At 36.2% G+C, this 17,551-nt stretch overlaps 1 protein-coding gene across 1 annotated transcript in view; it reads right to left on the bottom strand.

Annotated features, from left to right (window-relative positions):
• LOC129740363 (protein turtle) overlaps positions 1–17,551 on the bottom strand; it is a 908,021-nt gene that overhangs the window by 743,116 nt on the left and 147,354 nt on the right. Inside the window, exon 2 of the mRNA XM_055732025.1 lies at positions 11,521–12,678. Coding sequence (XP_055588000.1) covers positions 11,521–11,620 — 100 coding nt within the window. The 5' untranslated portion in view covers positions 11,621–12,678. The remainder of the gene's footprint in view (positions 1–11,520; positions 12,679–17,551) is intronic.

Genomic DNA, 17,551 nt, shown 5'->3' with positions numbered 1-17,551 from the left:
ATCTTCGCAGGGAAACAAAGCTGTTCGGAAATCACATAATAATGAAGAAAAATCGGAAATCCAATATTTGCGCTAACAAATGGGGACAGCATCTTTAGTGCGACAGCAAACTCATAAAGCACAATCGGCAACATCTTTTTTCTTGAAGTCGATTTTTTTCCAGCAGCCACCCAAAAGGATGAGAAGTTCCCGGAATGGGTATCGTGCCGGGGTATTCATCGATTTGGAGCTTCATTCCAGGAAGAACAGTGTCAGGGCCCATACATAAATTGGGTCCCGGTTGAGGAGGGCGGAACAGGCTGCCAATGGACTTAACTGTCGCAGATAAATTTTTACGAGCTGCTGGGTTATAATTTTAGTGGAATGTATCTGCCTATACTGCCGATTGCTTTATTATTCAAGTTGGAATGGTAACGGAAACCACAAAAAAAAAAATGATTTGTTAGGAATTTCGACAAGAACGACTGCCAGATAGGCCGTTTGTTATTATATTTCGATTTTTTCAACGAGCATTGCAGATTTTTTTTTGACTCAGGTTTCGATTTTTTGGATGTGCAGAAAGTGATTGTCTATACATTACACCTTAGACTTGCCCACATTTGTATGGGAATATTTTTCTGACATTCTTTTCAACGTGACACCCCCCCATATTGGTGCCATAAGTGTAGTGTTCGGCCAAATAGGATTTCGAGTACCTTTGAAACCCCCTTCTGGGAACACTGTGTTGCGAAAAGCAAAAGAAGATTATAGCATAGGACTAAATTGTACATACTGAATAAACGAAGCCCTCACTTTTAAGGTGACTTCAAACTGGAACAGTTACGCGTTTAATTCGATCTTTATTAGAAAAACCTACTTTAGAAATAATAATTAAATTCTATAAAGTGTGATCTTACCAATTGGCGACGAGTGGGATTTCTACAGATAATACGGCTTGTGCTATTTTTTTCTAAGCCGTACTGTAAGTTTAGTGAGATTTTGTGATTCCGAAAATTGTAACTCTAATGGTGGCAAAGCCTTCTATTAGAAGTTATTTTTGTTCCGACCCGAATCACAACTTTGAAACACCGGTTATTCGGTTTTAAAACGTGACAGATTTTTTTTTATATTTTGTTTCTTTTCTTCCCTTTTGTTTTGGGAAATTGAGGTGAAAACTACAGTTTTTTTTGTTCCTATTTAGCGAAAAGCCTATTTTTTGGTTTTAAACGCCATTTTTCTTTTCCTCAATGAATTCGTTTTACTAATTCTTTTGTCGTTTTATTTTCTCTAACAGTGTTTATTTGGAGAGTGAGTTCCGTCATTTTCTCATTGCTCCGAGTGTTTGGCAGCAAGGTCGGTGCTCAAAAGTTGAATGACCCTCTCATCACTGAGCTGATTTTTTTTCTCCGTGGACGTTTGGAGAGTGACTCTGACAGCTGGTGTTCAAGAGTGTTGGCGAGTTGCATCGCCCGGAAATTTAGCTGTTGCATTCGGAAGCCAAACTTTACGTAGAATTCTGTCGAAAAATAAACTAAATCCGCTTTTTGGTTGTGTTCAATTGCTGTTGCTGTTGCTGAAGTGGTAAATTGTTGTTGCTGTTGTTGGACCTTTGCGCTGCTGGAAGAGGATTGCTGAAGCTGTAGGTGTGCTGTTTAGCATTGTTCAGTTCTGTTGGTTATCCAATTCGAGTGGCTGCAGCAGAATTGCAGAGGAGTGTTTTTTTTCGGGAACAACATTTGATTCAGGTATGTGATTTTGTTGACCATCTTTTGTCTCAAAGTTTTTTTTGGATTTTGAATTAATATTGTACTGTGATATTTTATGACGACTGATGATATAGTCGTATCTTAATATTTTTGTTTTATTGCTTATTGGTTATTTTAATCGTTTTTTGACTTTGAACATTTTTCTCTTCCGATATTTTATTCAACTAAAAGCAAATATGTCTTTGACCACTACAATGGATCCATACATCCCAGGATCAACACCTTGCGCAATATATTGAGCAACTAGAGTGGATTTTTATTCACCACAATTAAAAGGAGGAGCAGTACAAAGCATCGTTCCTTGCAGTTTGTGAGCAAGAAGTGTACTCTAAATTGAAACTTTTATTTCCTGGAAGAAACTTCAAAGACTTTTCGTATCATGAGTTAACGACTGAACTTACAAAAAGTTATGACAAAGGCGATTGACTTTATTTTGTCGGTAAAGTTATTAGCCGAATTATGTAATTTTGGAGATTTTAAGCAGCGAGCGATAAGGGATGTTTTGGTAATGGGTATCAAGGATCCCAAATTAAGGAAAAAACTTTTTTACGAGGAAGATTTGACAGCAGCAGCAGGCTGAAAAAATCATAGTGAATCAAGAGCTTGCTTGGGACAGAACTCAAAAATTGGAAAATTCAGAAACTAATCGGGTCAGTGTAGTGGCCAGACTTGGACGTAATAGGGGTTATCACCTAACCTAATAAGTCGAGCTATAGATCAAGAAGTCGTAGTAGCAGTTTTTATCGCTCAGCATCCTTTAGTGAACCGAGAGACGAAAGAGGTAACAACAAGTTCAGAAATAAGCCGGTTTTTCTTTGTACGTTTTGCAATCGTAACGGACATACCAAAGCTTATTGCTATCGTCGAAAGAACAAAAGTCCTCGGGCTCGTCAGTCTAGTGTAAAATTTGTTGATTCGCCTAAATCTACTAGCTCTGGTCTTTTCAAACGACTTAATAAAGATTTGCAATCTGACAGTGAGGAAGATTTGTATTGCATGAAAATCGCTTCTATCAACAAAATTAATTAACCACGCTACATTGGTGTATTAGTGGAAAACAAGTTTATAAAAATGGAGTTAGATTGTGGTTCAGCTGAGTCGGTAATTTCTGAAAAGCAATATTTGAAATATTTTAAATTTTTATCTCTCAAGCAGTGTTCTGAACGGTTGGTGGTCATTGACAGTAAACGTCTCAACGTTTTGGGACGGGTTGATGCTTTGGTTATTTTAAATCAGTGGTTTTCAAAGTGGTCCCTACCGCCCCCTTGGGGGCGTTGAGAGCTTCCAAGGGGGCGGTGAGCTCAATTTTGGAATTTGGGGGGCGTTGGAGCGGCTCAGGGGGGCGGTGAGATAGTATCTCCCATTTTCACAAATCACGAAACAACGTAGCTTTGAAATATCAAGTAAGTCCGATGCAAAACAATAAAATTAAGTCACAGATCTAAACATCAGGTTGAGGACTAAAATATCTATAATTTAACAAAACTGCAAGAAAATTTTTGATTCAGTATCTCAATTTTTTTTTCTTTAAAATTGATCTAAGAGATTCTTTTTAAATTATCGTAAGTTTTGTATACGCTCTGCATGTTGATCTCGTTTTGTAAGAGTATTTTGAGTTATATACAAAAAGATTTATTTTGGATGGCAAAGCATGATAATTTTAAGAAGTATTGTCTCAAAAAATTTGCTTGGATGAAAAAACCTTCAAAAAAATCTGCGTAAAAAGGTGTGATCTATGATTTAGTGATAGATTTTTTTGGAAAGAAAATATGAAAGATTTTTTTAGGTGAGCGAACTGCTAATTTGTTCATCTTTACAATAATACATACAAATATCAAATGCGCAATCGATAAACTTTCAATCTATTCGGTAATTTCTTATATTTTCGGAATTAAGTTATTAGAATCTTATTTAACTTTAAGGCCCGTGAATGCTGCATAACTTTGAACAGAACTCAAATTCAGAAATCATAAAATAATACTATTTTTACGTTATTTCACCGGCTCGACAATTATAATTTAGTATTCAATAATCCAAATCGTCACAGGTGGTGAACAAAGAATTTTGGATTACCAAAATTTAAGATATGTGATTTGATATAACTATCCAGAAAACTATACATAGAATGAAGTGTTTACTGGAGGATTAAATCAATAATAGGCCCTTGGAGCCAAAAAGGCATTAGTTAAGGTTGCCAGATTGCCCGGATATTTAACAAAATAATTGAGAAAAGTCTGGTTTGGACCGGTTGCCCGGATTTTGTCCGGAACTATTCATTTTGTTGTCAATTCTTGAAAACCTCAAATTGAATTATTAAGATTTTTCATTTTTAACAACCAATAAGAAGTTTTTTATGGCAAGTTGAATCCAAATAATAAGACTTGTGTTTTGGATCCTGAAAAATGATTTAAAATTTTCCGATATGATTTGATGATAAAAAAAAATATTGTGAGTGTATGCTTGTTTTTTTACTAAATTATTCCGTGATTTTGACCAAATTTGCCCGGATGTTGCCCAGATTTTGGGTTAAATATTTTGAAATCAAATGCTTGGATTTGTCCGGTTGGAATACGTCCGAAAAAAATTCTGGCAACCGTAGTATAAGTGCATCAAAGCTTAATTCGAGAAAACACGCTTTTAAGTTGTTATCTTTGGCCATTTTCCATTTCGAACATTTGCATTTTCCTTTCGAACGAAATAGTATGTATTCAAAAAGCATTTTGAAAATCTGAAAATCACGAAATACCGTCAACTGGGGCAGCATGCAACAATTTTCAATTTCATTGGCCTCTAAAAACTTTATGTTCACAGTTAATCATACCTTTTATGCATCAAAAGTTTCAAGGTTGATGGGACATCAAATTGGCGTAGTCAGAAAAATTATTGGTTTCTTCAGTTATTTTTAATTTTCTAAAAACATGCGATTTTCATCTTCCTCAGAAAATGGGGTAACTTGCAACAAACTATGTTTTTGATAAGAAATCTTATGAAAACGTATGAAAATGTATAGTTTTTGATAAATTTTCGATGAATTCAAGATCATTACGCATGAACACACCATTTGCAGTGATTTTTCGTTTTGTGAAAACTTATTTTCACATTTTTTCTGAAAGTTAGGGTGCTGCATACATTTAGGGGTAAAACAAAAGTACTAAAAATTGAAAAAGCCGAAATCATTAAAAAAAATGTTTGGATGATAGAAATTTCAGTGTTGACAAACGCGTGATGCAAAACAATCATATTGCAGCATTTGGATATGAGATTTACAAGGTGTATCTTTGATTTGCATTTTGTTGCATTTTACCCCACACTGGTAACTGAATTATAAAAATATTTATTTAAAAAAATTGAGTGATTTTTCGAAAACTATTTTTACATCAAAAGTGTTGGTATAGGATGAGGAAACCAGTTTAAAGTTTGTAGGTGATATTATCAAGCCAATCCTTCATACTGGGTATAGTTTTTTACAGCATCGAAAAATGTTAAAAATTGTACATTTATTTTTCGATTTTTTCAATTTTATATGAAAATCAAAAACTTCGAAAAACTATCTCAAGATGCTAGAAATTATGTCATTATCATGTTGTAATCATTAAAAGATATCTTTATCTCATTACATTAAATTAAAAATTGAATCAGTGTGGTGTTATCTAAATGTTGCATCCAACCCCGCTGTTGCATGATGCCCCGTTTGACGGTATAGTTTGATATAAATAATCGTTTGACATTATTAAATTTAAATAGACCATTTCTGCACTCATAATACCTCTTACTCCTTTGGCTCTGAGGGCCAATGTATTATTTTTTGAAGATTTTCTTACAATTTTCACAGGGGGGCGTTGAGCTCGAAAGTTTTGCAAAAGGGGGCGGTGAGTGAAAAAAGTTTGAAAACCACTGTTTTAAATGGTAGTCAGCACCGATTATCTTTAGTGATCCTGCGTTGCCATAATGATTTCGTTCACCAGGAGACACCAATTTTTCGAAAAGCGTATGACGTTCCACTCAGACTTCGTCAGAAGGTAATAGATTCTTGGATGATTTAGAAAGGAATGAATTAATAGAGCCTATTGATGTTAGTGAGTGGGCGTCTCCGGTGGTTATAGTTGTTATGAAGGATCAAGATATACGGTTAGTGATAGACTGCATGGTTTTAATCAATAAGGTGTTAATATTTACCCTTTGCCAGTGCTCTAGGATTTGTTTTCAACTTTAGCTGGGTCTAAAGTTTTTTGTTTGCTGGATCTGGCTGGAGCATACACGCAACTGTTATTATCTGAACGTTCAAAGAAATTCAAGGTGATCAACACGATCAAAGGATTGTTTGTAAATAAGCGATTGCCACAAGGAGCGTCATCTTCAGCTAGTGTCTTTCAAAGAGTGATGGACCAGATTCTGAAAGCACTTAAAAACGAGCTGTGTGGTGGCGGCTTATAGAATACTACCACTGGGATACTGGTCCACGTCGTAAAAGACGACTTATCCAGTACTTCCCATATGCGTTAGTCATTCTTCAAATGCGACTATCACATTGGGAGGGGGGAACCTTGGCTTGGTTCCAAGCCAAGTTTCTTCAGGGAGGATTCACCAATTGTGCTTATTGCTATTAATGCGCATGCACGAGTTGTATTCTCCTAAATTTTGTAAACACCCGCTTCAAGGTGGTTCTGTGCCTGCGGGCCCCAAAGTGGGGGTAGGAGGGTGTATAATAATCCTATCTTAAGCAGAACGTTGTTAAGGTCTGCACTATAGCCAGGCACTGGTGCAAAGGGCCGTATTTTTCCTGGCAACTCGTGGGATTCAGATTATACACACGATTTTAAAATTTTCATCTTGTATGGGATACCCCGCTTCATGCGTCGATATGAAGGTGCAGAGGTTCTTGTGTGTGATGGAAATATGTGTGTGTGGAATTCTTTGTTAGAAATGCTTTCTATTAAGGTTGCACAGATAAATCTGCAGCACAAAAGAACCGCTACACTTAACTTATGTCGTTTAATCCTTAATGGAACTGCATCAATCGCCTTGGTCCAAGAACCCTATTTCCGAAATGGAACTTTTTACTTAGGGAATTTACTCAAACCAAACTTTACTGTGTTCAGTGTAATTGGAATGACTAGTGCCCGAATAATGCCTCGTGCATGTATATTGATAAACAATTCTTTAAATGCAACACTTATACCCAATCTAACAACAAGAGACATTTGCGTCGTTCATACAAATGTGTGGCCTGAATTAGTTAGATTAAACAAGTTTAATTTAGCGCCAAACGATTTAACACTCTCGAGTAGTTTTCCCTACATGGGGTTTAAAGTCAAATTTCCTTCTCCTCAAGAATGGTTATCAGGTTTCGTAGAGGACCAAATGTCCTCTCATATTGTATTCTATACTGACGGTTCATTATCAAACGGCCGTGCAGGTGCAGGAATTTACTGTCACGAGTTGAACATAGAATATGCTCAACCTCTAGGAAAATATTGTACAGTCTTTCAGGCTGAGCTATATGCTATTATGTATGGAGTGCAAATTGCACTTCAAAAGAAGATTATGTTCAGAACAATTTACTTCTGTTCAGATAGCCAAGCAGCTATCAAATCACTCAGTGCTTTCAGTTCTAGATCAAAACTGGTAATCGCATGCCGGAAAGCAATCGAAGAACTTGCTGAAGGCAATGGATTAAACCTTCTATGGGTACCCGGACATAAGGGAATTTTTGGAAACGAATGCGCCGACGAACTCGCTAGAGCTGGGTCGGAAAAGGAATTTTACGGACCAGAGCCGGCTGTCCCAATATCACCATGTTGGTTCAGAAACCAAATTCAAACTTGGTCCTCTAACCAGCATGAACGATACTGGGAAGAGTTGGACACTTGTCGTCAAACTAAATTATTTTTAGAAAAACCATCTCCAATCATATCGAGTTACTTGTTAACTTTAAGCAAATCTCATTGCAGCATCTTGATCAGAGCACTCTCCAGTCATTGTAAACTCAACTATCACATGCACAAAATTCAGCGTGCTGAATCTCCAGTATGTGGTAGTTGTGAATCAGATGTGGAAGATCCCTTCCATCTTATATGTAACTGTCCCTCATTTGCCAGACTACGTTTTCGTACTCTGGGATCTTACGCTTTAAGCGAATCTGAGTTTAAGAAATTAAACTTAAAAAATATTCTATCATTCCTTACCGAATGTAGAAAAGAGCTTTAATGCTAATAATCCCTAGTGGAAAGGCTTTATGCCATCTTAAATAGATTGAATTTATTTCTTCCTTTTATAGGTTTTTCAGGTTTCTCAGGTAAATGATGAAATCTTGGATAAAAAAAAAGGCTAGGCACAATTTTCCCGTATGTTTGGATAACGTGCCGCTATTAAGCCTACCCCCATTCTGATACCTGATACCTGACACGCAACTGTTATTATCTGAACGTTCAAAGAAATTCAAGGTGATCAACACGATCAAAGGATTGTTTGTAAATAAGCGATTGCCACAAGGAGCGTCATCTTCAGCTAGTATCTTTCAAAGAGTGATGGACCAGATTCTGAAAGGACTTAAAAACGTGGTTTGCTATTTGGATGACGTACTTATTTCCGGAAGAAATTTTGAGGAATGCAGGAGTAACCTTTTTCGGGTCTTAAAGAGACTTGCTAGGGCCAATATTAAGGTCAATTTGAAAAAAGAGCAAATTCTTCGTGAACAGTTAACCTTATTTGGGCCATATTTTGACTGACAGTGGTCTTCATCTTGTCCCGATAAAGTAAGAACAATTCGTGAAGCGAAATCTCCACGAAATGTGTCTGAGTTGAAGGCATTTTTGGGATTGGTATCTTACAACTCAAAGTTCATTCCAAATATGTTAAGCCGTGTCAATCCTCTTTACAAACTTTTGAAAAATGTTGTCAAATATAGCTGGGACGATAATTGTGAGCAAGTTTTCAACGATTGTGAACAATTTTTGTTGAAACCCAAACTGTTGGAGTATTTTGACCCTGACAACCGGTTGTTGTTGTTACAGACGTTTGTGTATACGGTTTGGGTGGCGTTTTAGCTCATGATAAATGGAGAAGAACGTCCAATAAGTTCTGCATCCTTTTCACTAAACGAGGCTCAGAAATAATACCCGATTCTGCATCTAGAGGCACTTGCTGTGGTTTGTACTGTAAAAAAAATCCATAAATTCTTGTATGGACAAAAGTTTGATATATACACAAACCATAAACCTCTTATCGGTATTTTGGGTAAAGAGGGGCGAAATTCCATTTCAGTTACCAGGTTGCAGAGATACATTATGGAACTATCCATATATGATTTTGATATCATTTATCGCCTTGCATCAAAATTAGCAAATGCAGATTTTTGTTTACGTTTTCCTGTTGCGGATGAAATTCCGAAAGAATTGCACAAAGATTTTGTTAAATATCTTAATTTTACACCGGAGTTTCTTTTGAGCTTTAACAAAGTGGCAAAATAACAGTTTTATTTCAGAGATGATGAGCTACTTGGATAAAGGTTGGCCAGAACGAATTGATGAACAGTTCCGAGATGTTCATTCTATTCATCAAGATTTGGAGATGGTGGACTGATGTGATGTGAACTACCAAGATGAAGCAACTCGCACGAAGAACTGTATATTGGGTTGGTCTCAATACGGACATTGAAGAACACGTAAAATCTTGTCACATTTGTAGATCGAGAACTTCATCTAATAAGCTTCCAGAATATTCTCCGTGGTTACCAACCTCAAAACCTTTTTCGAGAATTCATGCGAATTTTTTTCATCTAGATGGCAAGGTTTGCTTGTTAATTGTGGATAGTTACACAAAATGGATTGAGTTGGAACACATGAAGAACGGAACAGATTACAAAAAAGTTATAAACGTGTTTCTCAACGTGTTCGCAAGATACGTTTTGCCAGATGTTTTAGTGACGGATAATGGCCCACCTTTTTGAAAAAACAGGCATAAAAACACTAAAAAGTCCGCCATACCATCGTGAAAGTAACGGACAAGCTGGAAGAATGGTCTGGTGAAAGACGTCTTGAAAAATTTTCTGTTAGATTCAAACATAAAAAAAAACTTGACACAGATGAACGAATTTGTTTGGTATTTATCTAAATACAGAAACACTTGTTTGAGCAAGGATTATAAATTCCCCTCTGAGCGGTTACTTTCTAATAAGCCAATGATTTTACTCGATTTGATCAATCCCAAGAGTAATTTAAAAAATAAAGTACAATTTAAAAATGATGATAGTTCTAGACGATGTTGTTTAATCTCACCAAAGTTGAAAGATCCTTTTTTAAATGTGAGAAATGGACATCTGATATATTATAACAATCCGGTTATATTATAAAAATCCGGTTGAAGAGATACTTACCAGTAAAGTTTTTAATATGGTATTCTCCAAACGTTTCACAGGTTTCCCTGGGAGGACGAGTCATTTTGGCGCACAAACGCCAGTTGAAAGTCTGTGACGATTCACATCGGAAAGCTAGGCTTTCTACAGCTTTCAACGAGAGACGATTCTTGGAATTGAGTCGATCTGACAATTTTGCCTCCTTATGAAACGATGTTGAATCAGTTCTACCGCACACTGAGTTACTCGTGGAGCCTGGCCGAAGTACTAGTTTCAAATGGAGAAGACATAAAGATGAAGAAGCAGATAGTGCTACCGAAAGTGATTTTTATGGGTTTGCTGCCAGAGTCGGCAGCACATCTTTTCGGAGGATGAAAATATTCGGAAGGAAGATTATGATTCAGGAAAGATCTGAAGATCAAAAAGATCCACGAAAAGAAAAAGGATAGATGATTTATTATTAGTACATATTGATAAATTTAGTAATTAGTGTAGTTTCATTATTTTGATTTGGTATTTTCAATACTCTCGATTAGAAACATGAATTTAAAATCATAGGATTAGCTATTTTAAATTGATTGAATTTTGAAAAGTATCTACTAACTTCTAATGGATGAAGATGGAGTTGTAGTGTTCGGCCAAATAGGATTTCGAGTTCCTGTTAAAACCCCTTCTGGGAACACTGTGTCGCGAAAAGCAAAAGAAGATTATAGCATAGGACTAAATTGTACATACTGAATAAACGAAGCCCTCACTTTTAAGGTGACTTCAAACTGGAACAGTTACGCGTTTAATTCAATCTTTATTAGAAACCCCTACTTTAGAAATAATTATTAAATTCTATAAAGTGTGATCTTAACAATTAGGTGAAAAAATGACTTTCAGAAAGTTTTATCTCATTTGGCATGAGCATGAGCTAGCTCAATCAACTTCAAATTTATATGGAGATTTTCTGTAAAATGTATGAAACATCAACATACTTTCACTTTTTTGTTTTATTTAAAACATGCTTCCTTCAGTGTACTACTAAGCTCAGAATTGCAGAATTTATAGCTCAAAAAAGGAGGATTAAGTTTATAGAAGATTTTAATGCGATACTAGGTCAGTGTGATGAGATATTAGTTTAGCTTGATTGACTAAATACTCACATCCACCTTCAGCCGTTGAATCTGAAATGCTCTATCTCCAAACTTAGAAAAAAAAAATTCTGGAAGTCGATTTTTTACTGTTGACTCAAACTCAGTGAAAGCTGTAAATTGTTTGAGTAAGGAAGGGAAAAATTGGAAAACTTATTTCTAACACATCCATTCATTTTCCCACATAATTTGGTACCATTGAGATAACCAATTTACTACAATCGTGTTCAATGCAGTCAACCCCACAGATGATGGCAGCCAATTGAAGCTGCGAGTGAGTACTTACCATCTTTGACACTCGTCGCCAGCTCAAATAGCACCGTTAACGTCAGCCAGAAGCCCACCTGGGCCGGGGCAAGCTCCATCCCGATTTTGGATTTTCTCATCTTCCGAAGACACAATCACTTGGCCACTCACACCCAAACCCAACACAAACAAACAGCCACCCACACCCAAAACGGATGGTCTCCGTTGACAGGAACCGCAGACGACGGAGGAGACTTAAAACACTGTCAAATTTACTCGCAAAAACATGTGATGGCAGCACTCCTCTCGAGCCACACTTATTTCAAACGGTGACCTCCAACGGGAATATCTTCATCGAAAGTGGAAAACTTTTCCACAGCTGCTCCCAAAATTATCATAATCAATTTTGCTACCGTTTTCACACGGAGATGACTTTTCGAAAAGCGTCACTTTCACTCGGGTTATTTTTTCTCCCCTCCTCACCTTGGTTATATGCTTTTCAAACTTTTTCCGGGAATACCTTCGTTGCTCAGTTTCCTGGCCTGGGGCTACACCATTTACCTGGTTGCATATTTCCCGTGGAAAACTTTTTTCGCTGTCGTTTTTTTTTTTTGGCTGCCTCTCTCGGTTTCTACAATTTCTCGCTACCGAATTAACCGAATGAGAAAAATTTGCACCGAAACACGTAACGATATTTTCCTACACTTATAATACTTTTTTTTTTTTGAAGTGCTTTTTTGCTACATTTTGCCCATCTCTAGGCAGCTTCTCTGCCTCGTTCTCGTTTTCCGGTCCCCGTTTCTGAGTTGTTTTACAACAGGTGATTAAACTTTTGCCACTTTGAACTGGTCTAAAACAATGTAAAAATGGCGATCTGTACGTTACTTTGTTCTTTTTATTCTGCTGTGCAGTTTCACCGTACAGCCTCAAAGGATGCTCAAAACACTGAAAAGTTTCGCTTTCAGCAGAGGATCAGCTTTGCCCCTAGGCAAATCACCAGCAGAAGCGACCTGGCACTCGTCCCGTCAAATTTGGCGCTCGAATTGCTGGACCAGCGTTTCAAGTTGTTTCGGTAGCCATTGGCGGTTGTATGTCATTTTTCAGAAGCTTCTGTTGTCGTTTTTTTGCCTGCTCCGATACTGCTGCCACTTTGATGGTCCGAGTTTCAACGATGGCAGCATTCAACTGTGCCCCTTTCCTGAAAATAAAAATGAAACGGGTTGTCATAAAAGTGAAGTTTAAAATCAAAAATTTTATATGATTAAAAACGTGTATCACGTTTAGGTTTAATGGTACGGTAAATAAACTTAAAAAGTTTGAAAAAAGTTAAACCATTATATAAACGTTCAACGTTCATACAACGATACAATCATCAACGAGGTTCGGAAATTGATCAGATGGAGAAAAAAAAACGACAGTTATTCCAATTATTTCAGATAGTTACACCAATCATTGAAGTGTAGTTGATTTTTGAACATTCGGCTGTAAATATAATAGATTGAACAACAAAGAGCTGATTGACCTTGCGCAATCAACTATGAGTATAATAGATTCAACTGTTATGGTATTATATGTTACATTGTAAATACATATGATAGACTCAACTTCAATTGTATGATTGATTTTAGGCATTCGACTATAAATATTATAGATTCAACTATAGATTTCTGGTTGAACTATCACATTTCAATAAAAATATTTTAGATTCAACTGTATTGGTAAAGTTGTTTAAGTTATTTAAATATGGTAGACTTAACTTAAAATGTATGAATAATTCTAAGAGTTGAACTTTCAACATTGATCTATATATATCAAAATGGATTTCTGTCTGTCTGTCTGTCTGTTCCCTATACACTCGGAAACTACTGAACCGATTTTCGTGAAACTTGGCAGGTGGGGATATTGAAGGCCAAGGAAGGTTCCTATTATGATTTGAGACCCCTCCCGTTAACAGGATGAAGGGGGGGGGGGCTTCCAATCAAAACACTTATGTTTGTATAACTGGAGAACCGATCAAGCAAATATTACCCAACATGACATGGGAGAGTGTTTAGATACAAAAAATATGTCAATGATTATTTGAGACCCCTCCCTCTTTCCATTAGGGAGATATGAAGGGGAAAGGGGGCCTCTATTACCATTTTTTTACTTAACTCAAAAACTAATTAAGCAAATGGAACCAAATTTGGCATGGGAGAGCATTTGGGTACGAGTAATGTTCTTATGATCGTTTGAGACCCCTTCCTCATCCCAATGAGGAAATAGGAGAGGGAGAGGGGGGCTTCCATACATCCATACAAAGAACAAATCGAACAAATGGAACTAAAATTGGCATGGGAAAGTATTAGGGTACGATAAATTTTTCCTTGAATGTTTGGTATCCCTCTCTCTTTCCGGTAGGGAGATAGGAAGAGGGAGGGGGATATCTGTACTATTTTTTACATTACTTGAAAAGTGTTGTTAATGGAACCAAATTTGGAATGGGATGGTATTTGAGTACGAGAAATATTTCTATGATTATTTGAGACCCCTCCCTTCTTTCATTGAAAAGATAGAAAGGGAGATGTGAGGCTCGCATACGATTTTAATTTCTTATATCGAGAAACTGACTGGTCATGCTTCATGAAGTACCACTACCGGTTTGGACATGTGGCTTCGCAATATTCCCTGATTGTGGAGACGAAGAGGAAACACCCGAGCATGTGGTGTTTGTCTGTCCGAGGTTTGCGGCGGTACGTACTTCCATATTTGACGCCTGTGTGCCCGACACTACAGCAGATAACGTTGTACAGAGGATGTGTGCGGGTCCCAAAACTTGGCATGCGGTCAGCGATGGGTTCACCCGGATCATGACTGCCCTGCACAGGAGCTGATACCAACGGCAGTCCGCGAACGGTGTAGGATGACTCCATCGACGGGGAGCATCTGAGTAGTGTACGTCCGATCCCTTGATCGAAGCTACAAAGATAAGGCATCACCTTCTGCGTAGCGGAGGTCAGGGGTGCGACGCGAACGTGAGTAGGATACCCTAATGTCAGGGGGTATCCGAGTAGTGCCGCTTCCTAAGGGGGAAACTGTGGGGATAAGACTTTACCTTCCTCGTAGCGGAATTTGATTGAAACCCCTCCATTCTTCCATTGAAGTTATATGAAGTGATGATACAATTTTTTGCATAGCTCGATAACTTATCTAAGAAATGAAATCAAATTTCACAAAGAAAAGGATTAGAGCACCAGAAATGGTTCTGTTTTTATTTGAAGCACTACTTTTCTTCCAATGAGTACGAAGGTGGCAGAGGCCCTAATACAATTTTGTTGGCATAACTTAAAAATTAATCAAGCAAATGAAATCTAACTTGGCATGGGAAGGTGTTTGGGTACGAGATATGTTTCTAACATTGGTATAAAGCCTTCCGCGTTGCAGAAAGAGGCAGGCAGGAGGGGGTTCCATATAATTTTGATTTATCGCTTTAGTACTAATCATGCAATGGAACCAAATTTGATATCATAGGGTTTTTGGGAACAAGAAATGGTATGATTATAAGAAACGCCTGCCTCCTTCAAGTAGTGGGAGTAGGAAGATGAAAGAGCATTTTTAAGCATTAATCGAGCACTTATCAATCAAAAGGGCCATTTTTTGTAGGAGAGGTTGTTTGCATACGAATAAATTTAGAACTTCCGATTTTCACGGCGAGGTAGGAAAAAAGTCAAGTTTTTTGTCTTATTAATATCGAATAAATAGAGCCACATGCGGTGAGTTACGGTAATTAGATACCTACAAATAATGTTTTTATGAAAGTTCGTGAGTGGGGAGGGACTTTTGAAGAGTAGGAATTGGAGAATCCATACCAATAAAACATAAATTTTGGCATAATGAGGGGTCACATGAAACTTACAAACACAAAGTAAAAATTTCAGATTTTTAAAAACAAATTTTAAGATCGAGATACACTAAATCAGATGAAATTGTCTTTGTATTGCAATTTCAAAAGCCAGTTGCAGTTCTGATTTTAAAATAGTTGCTCCTGATTGATTCGAAAATTGATTTAAAATGATACCTAGAAAACTTAAATATTTAGATTTACTTAACAAATTGTATTAAAATATTTAAATTTCCTATCGACTGATCCAGTTATGTTGAAAAAGTTTCTCGGCGATTTCAGTCTCAAAAAATCATTAAACGATGATTATTTATTACATCCGACGTTTCGGCATGTTTATTTTGCCTTTATCAAGGAATCTGGCGAGTTGGAAAAAGTTTACAAAATGTTTCGATTAATTATTGTATCAGCTTAGACACGAATGCCATAATGCTGGTAAAGTGTCAAAAATAAAACCTAAAAAAAATTGTATCAGCTTATCGGATTCCTTACTTCTAACTGTATTAATATTATGAGGACAAGACAAAATAAACATTATATAATTAAATGTTGAGGACAATACAAATGAATTGAGTAAAAAATGATATAATATAAATCTACGTATATGTTAAAAACTTTTAATTCTACCAACAGAAATTTTTCTACTTACAGTAATATGGAATGAACTTTTAAGTTGCGTGCAAGCTTCTTTGGAATATTGCTACTTACTGGCTGAGCGTATGGAGATCTATTGCAAACTAATGATGTTTTCGTTTGGTAATTTTTGGAAGATTGTTATGAAATCAGAACTCATTTGGTTTTCCTGTTCGTTCTTTCGTTAATTACTATCAACTGTTATTGAATGTTGTGTATGAGATGTGTTATTTTGTGTATTAGTGTGTTGGTGTTTGTTTTGCATGGAGTTGAAAATACTGGTGTAAATGATACTTAGCCCTTCAGTATCAAATTTCTGTTAACTGTGTTACCGTTCCTTGCGATGTGACACATTTCAAGAGTTTAAAGTCCAGAGGTGTATGAGGTGAATGAGTGATCTGGACATTCTGGACAATAAAAACGAAAAATAACTGTAAGTGGAATTAAAAGTTTTTAGCATACACATACATTTAAATTATATCATTTTTTACTCTTTTGATTTGTATTGTCCTCAACATTTAATTATATAATATTTATTTTGTCTTGTCCTCATAATATTAAAACAGGTAGAACTAAGGAATAAGGTTCACTGATACACTAATTAATCGAAACAATTTGTAAACTTTTTCCAACTCGCCAGATTCCTTGATAAAGGCAAAATAAACATACCGAAACGTCGGATATAGTAAATGAACATCGTTTTATGATTTTTTGAGACTGAAATAGTCGAGAAACCTTTTCCACAAATTAAATTTATTTTGCAAGGTGTAGCACAGCACACCGAGTCAGCTAGTTTAATATAAAATGCAAAGATTTAAATTAAGATGAATCGTTACTACCTACAAGAAAGAAAATAATCAACAATAAATATTATCACTTATAAATAAACAATTTTAGTATCTACAATATCTATAGTAGATCTCATAAAATAGAAATTATAGAAACATAACTGAACCCATTATATATACAGTTGAATCAACTGTACCAATATTGTTGAATTCCCTATATTTATTGTTGAAAGTACATCATCAATCATACGATTATAGTTGAATCTGTTATATGTAAAGTTGAATGCGTATAATCAGTCATACAACAATAGAATCCATTATATGTATTGTTGAACGCAAAATATCAATCAAATAATACCTACATTACATAAAATTGAAATATTCAGGTTTTTAGTTGATCGAAAATCATTCAGAAATAATATTGAAAATAGGGTGAATATTGTTGGAAAAACTATACTTTTTCCTCCATGCAGTGAATCAAATCGTATTTCTGCCCCAACCATTTTCACCTTATCAACAAAAATTACTTCCAACCTCCTTTTAATCCTTAAACCAATCCTGAACCTCGTCAAAATTATATTTTGAAGGGGTGAACTGCTTTTTATAAATAAGGCTGGAACAAATATCAATTTCTTCTTTTGTCACCCCCCCCCCCCCCCCTTCGAAATTTCCAAAATCCCGAAGGGGGGAATAAATAAAGTTTGAAGTATTTTAGGTAAATTTCAAATAAAAATTCCAATATCCGAAAAATTACAAGACCAAGAACCAGA

This window comes from Uranotaenia lowii, chromosome 1 (assembly GCF_029784155.1).
Source record: "Uranotaenia lowii strain MFRU-FL chromosome 1, ASM2978415v1, whole genome shotgun sequence".
Taxonomy (NCBI): Eukaryota; Metazoa; Arthropoda; class Insecta; order Diptera; family Culicidae; genus Uranotaenia; species Uranotaenia lowii.
The sequence above is the reverse complement of the archived record's forward strand: the minus strand, read 5'-3'. Positions and strand labels throughout refer to the sequence as shown.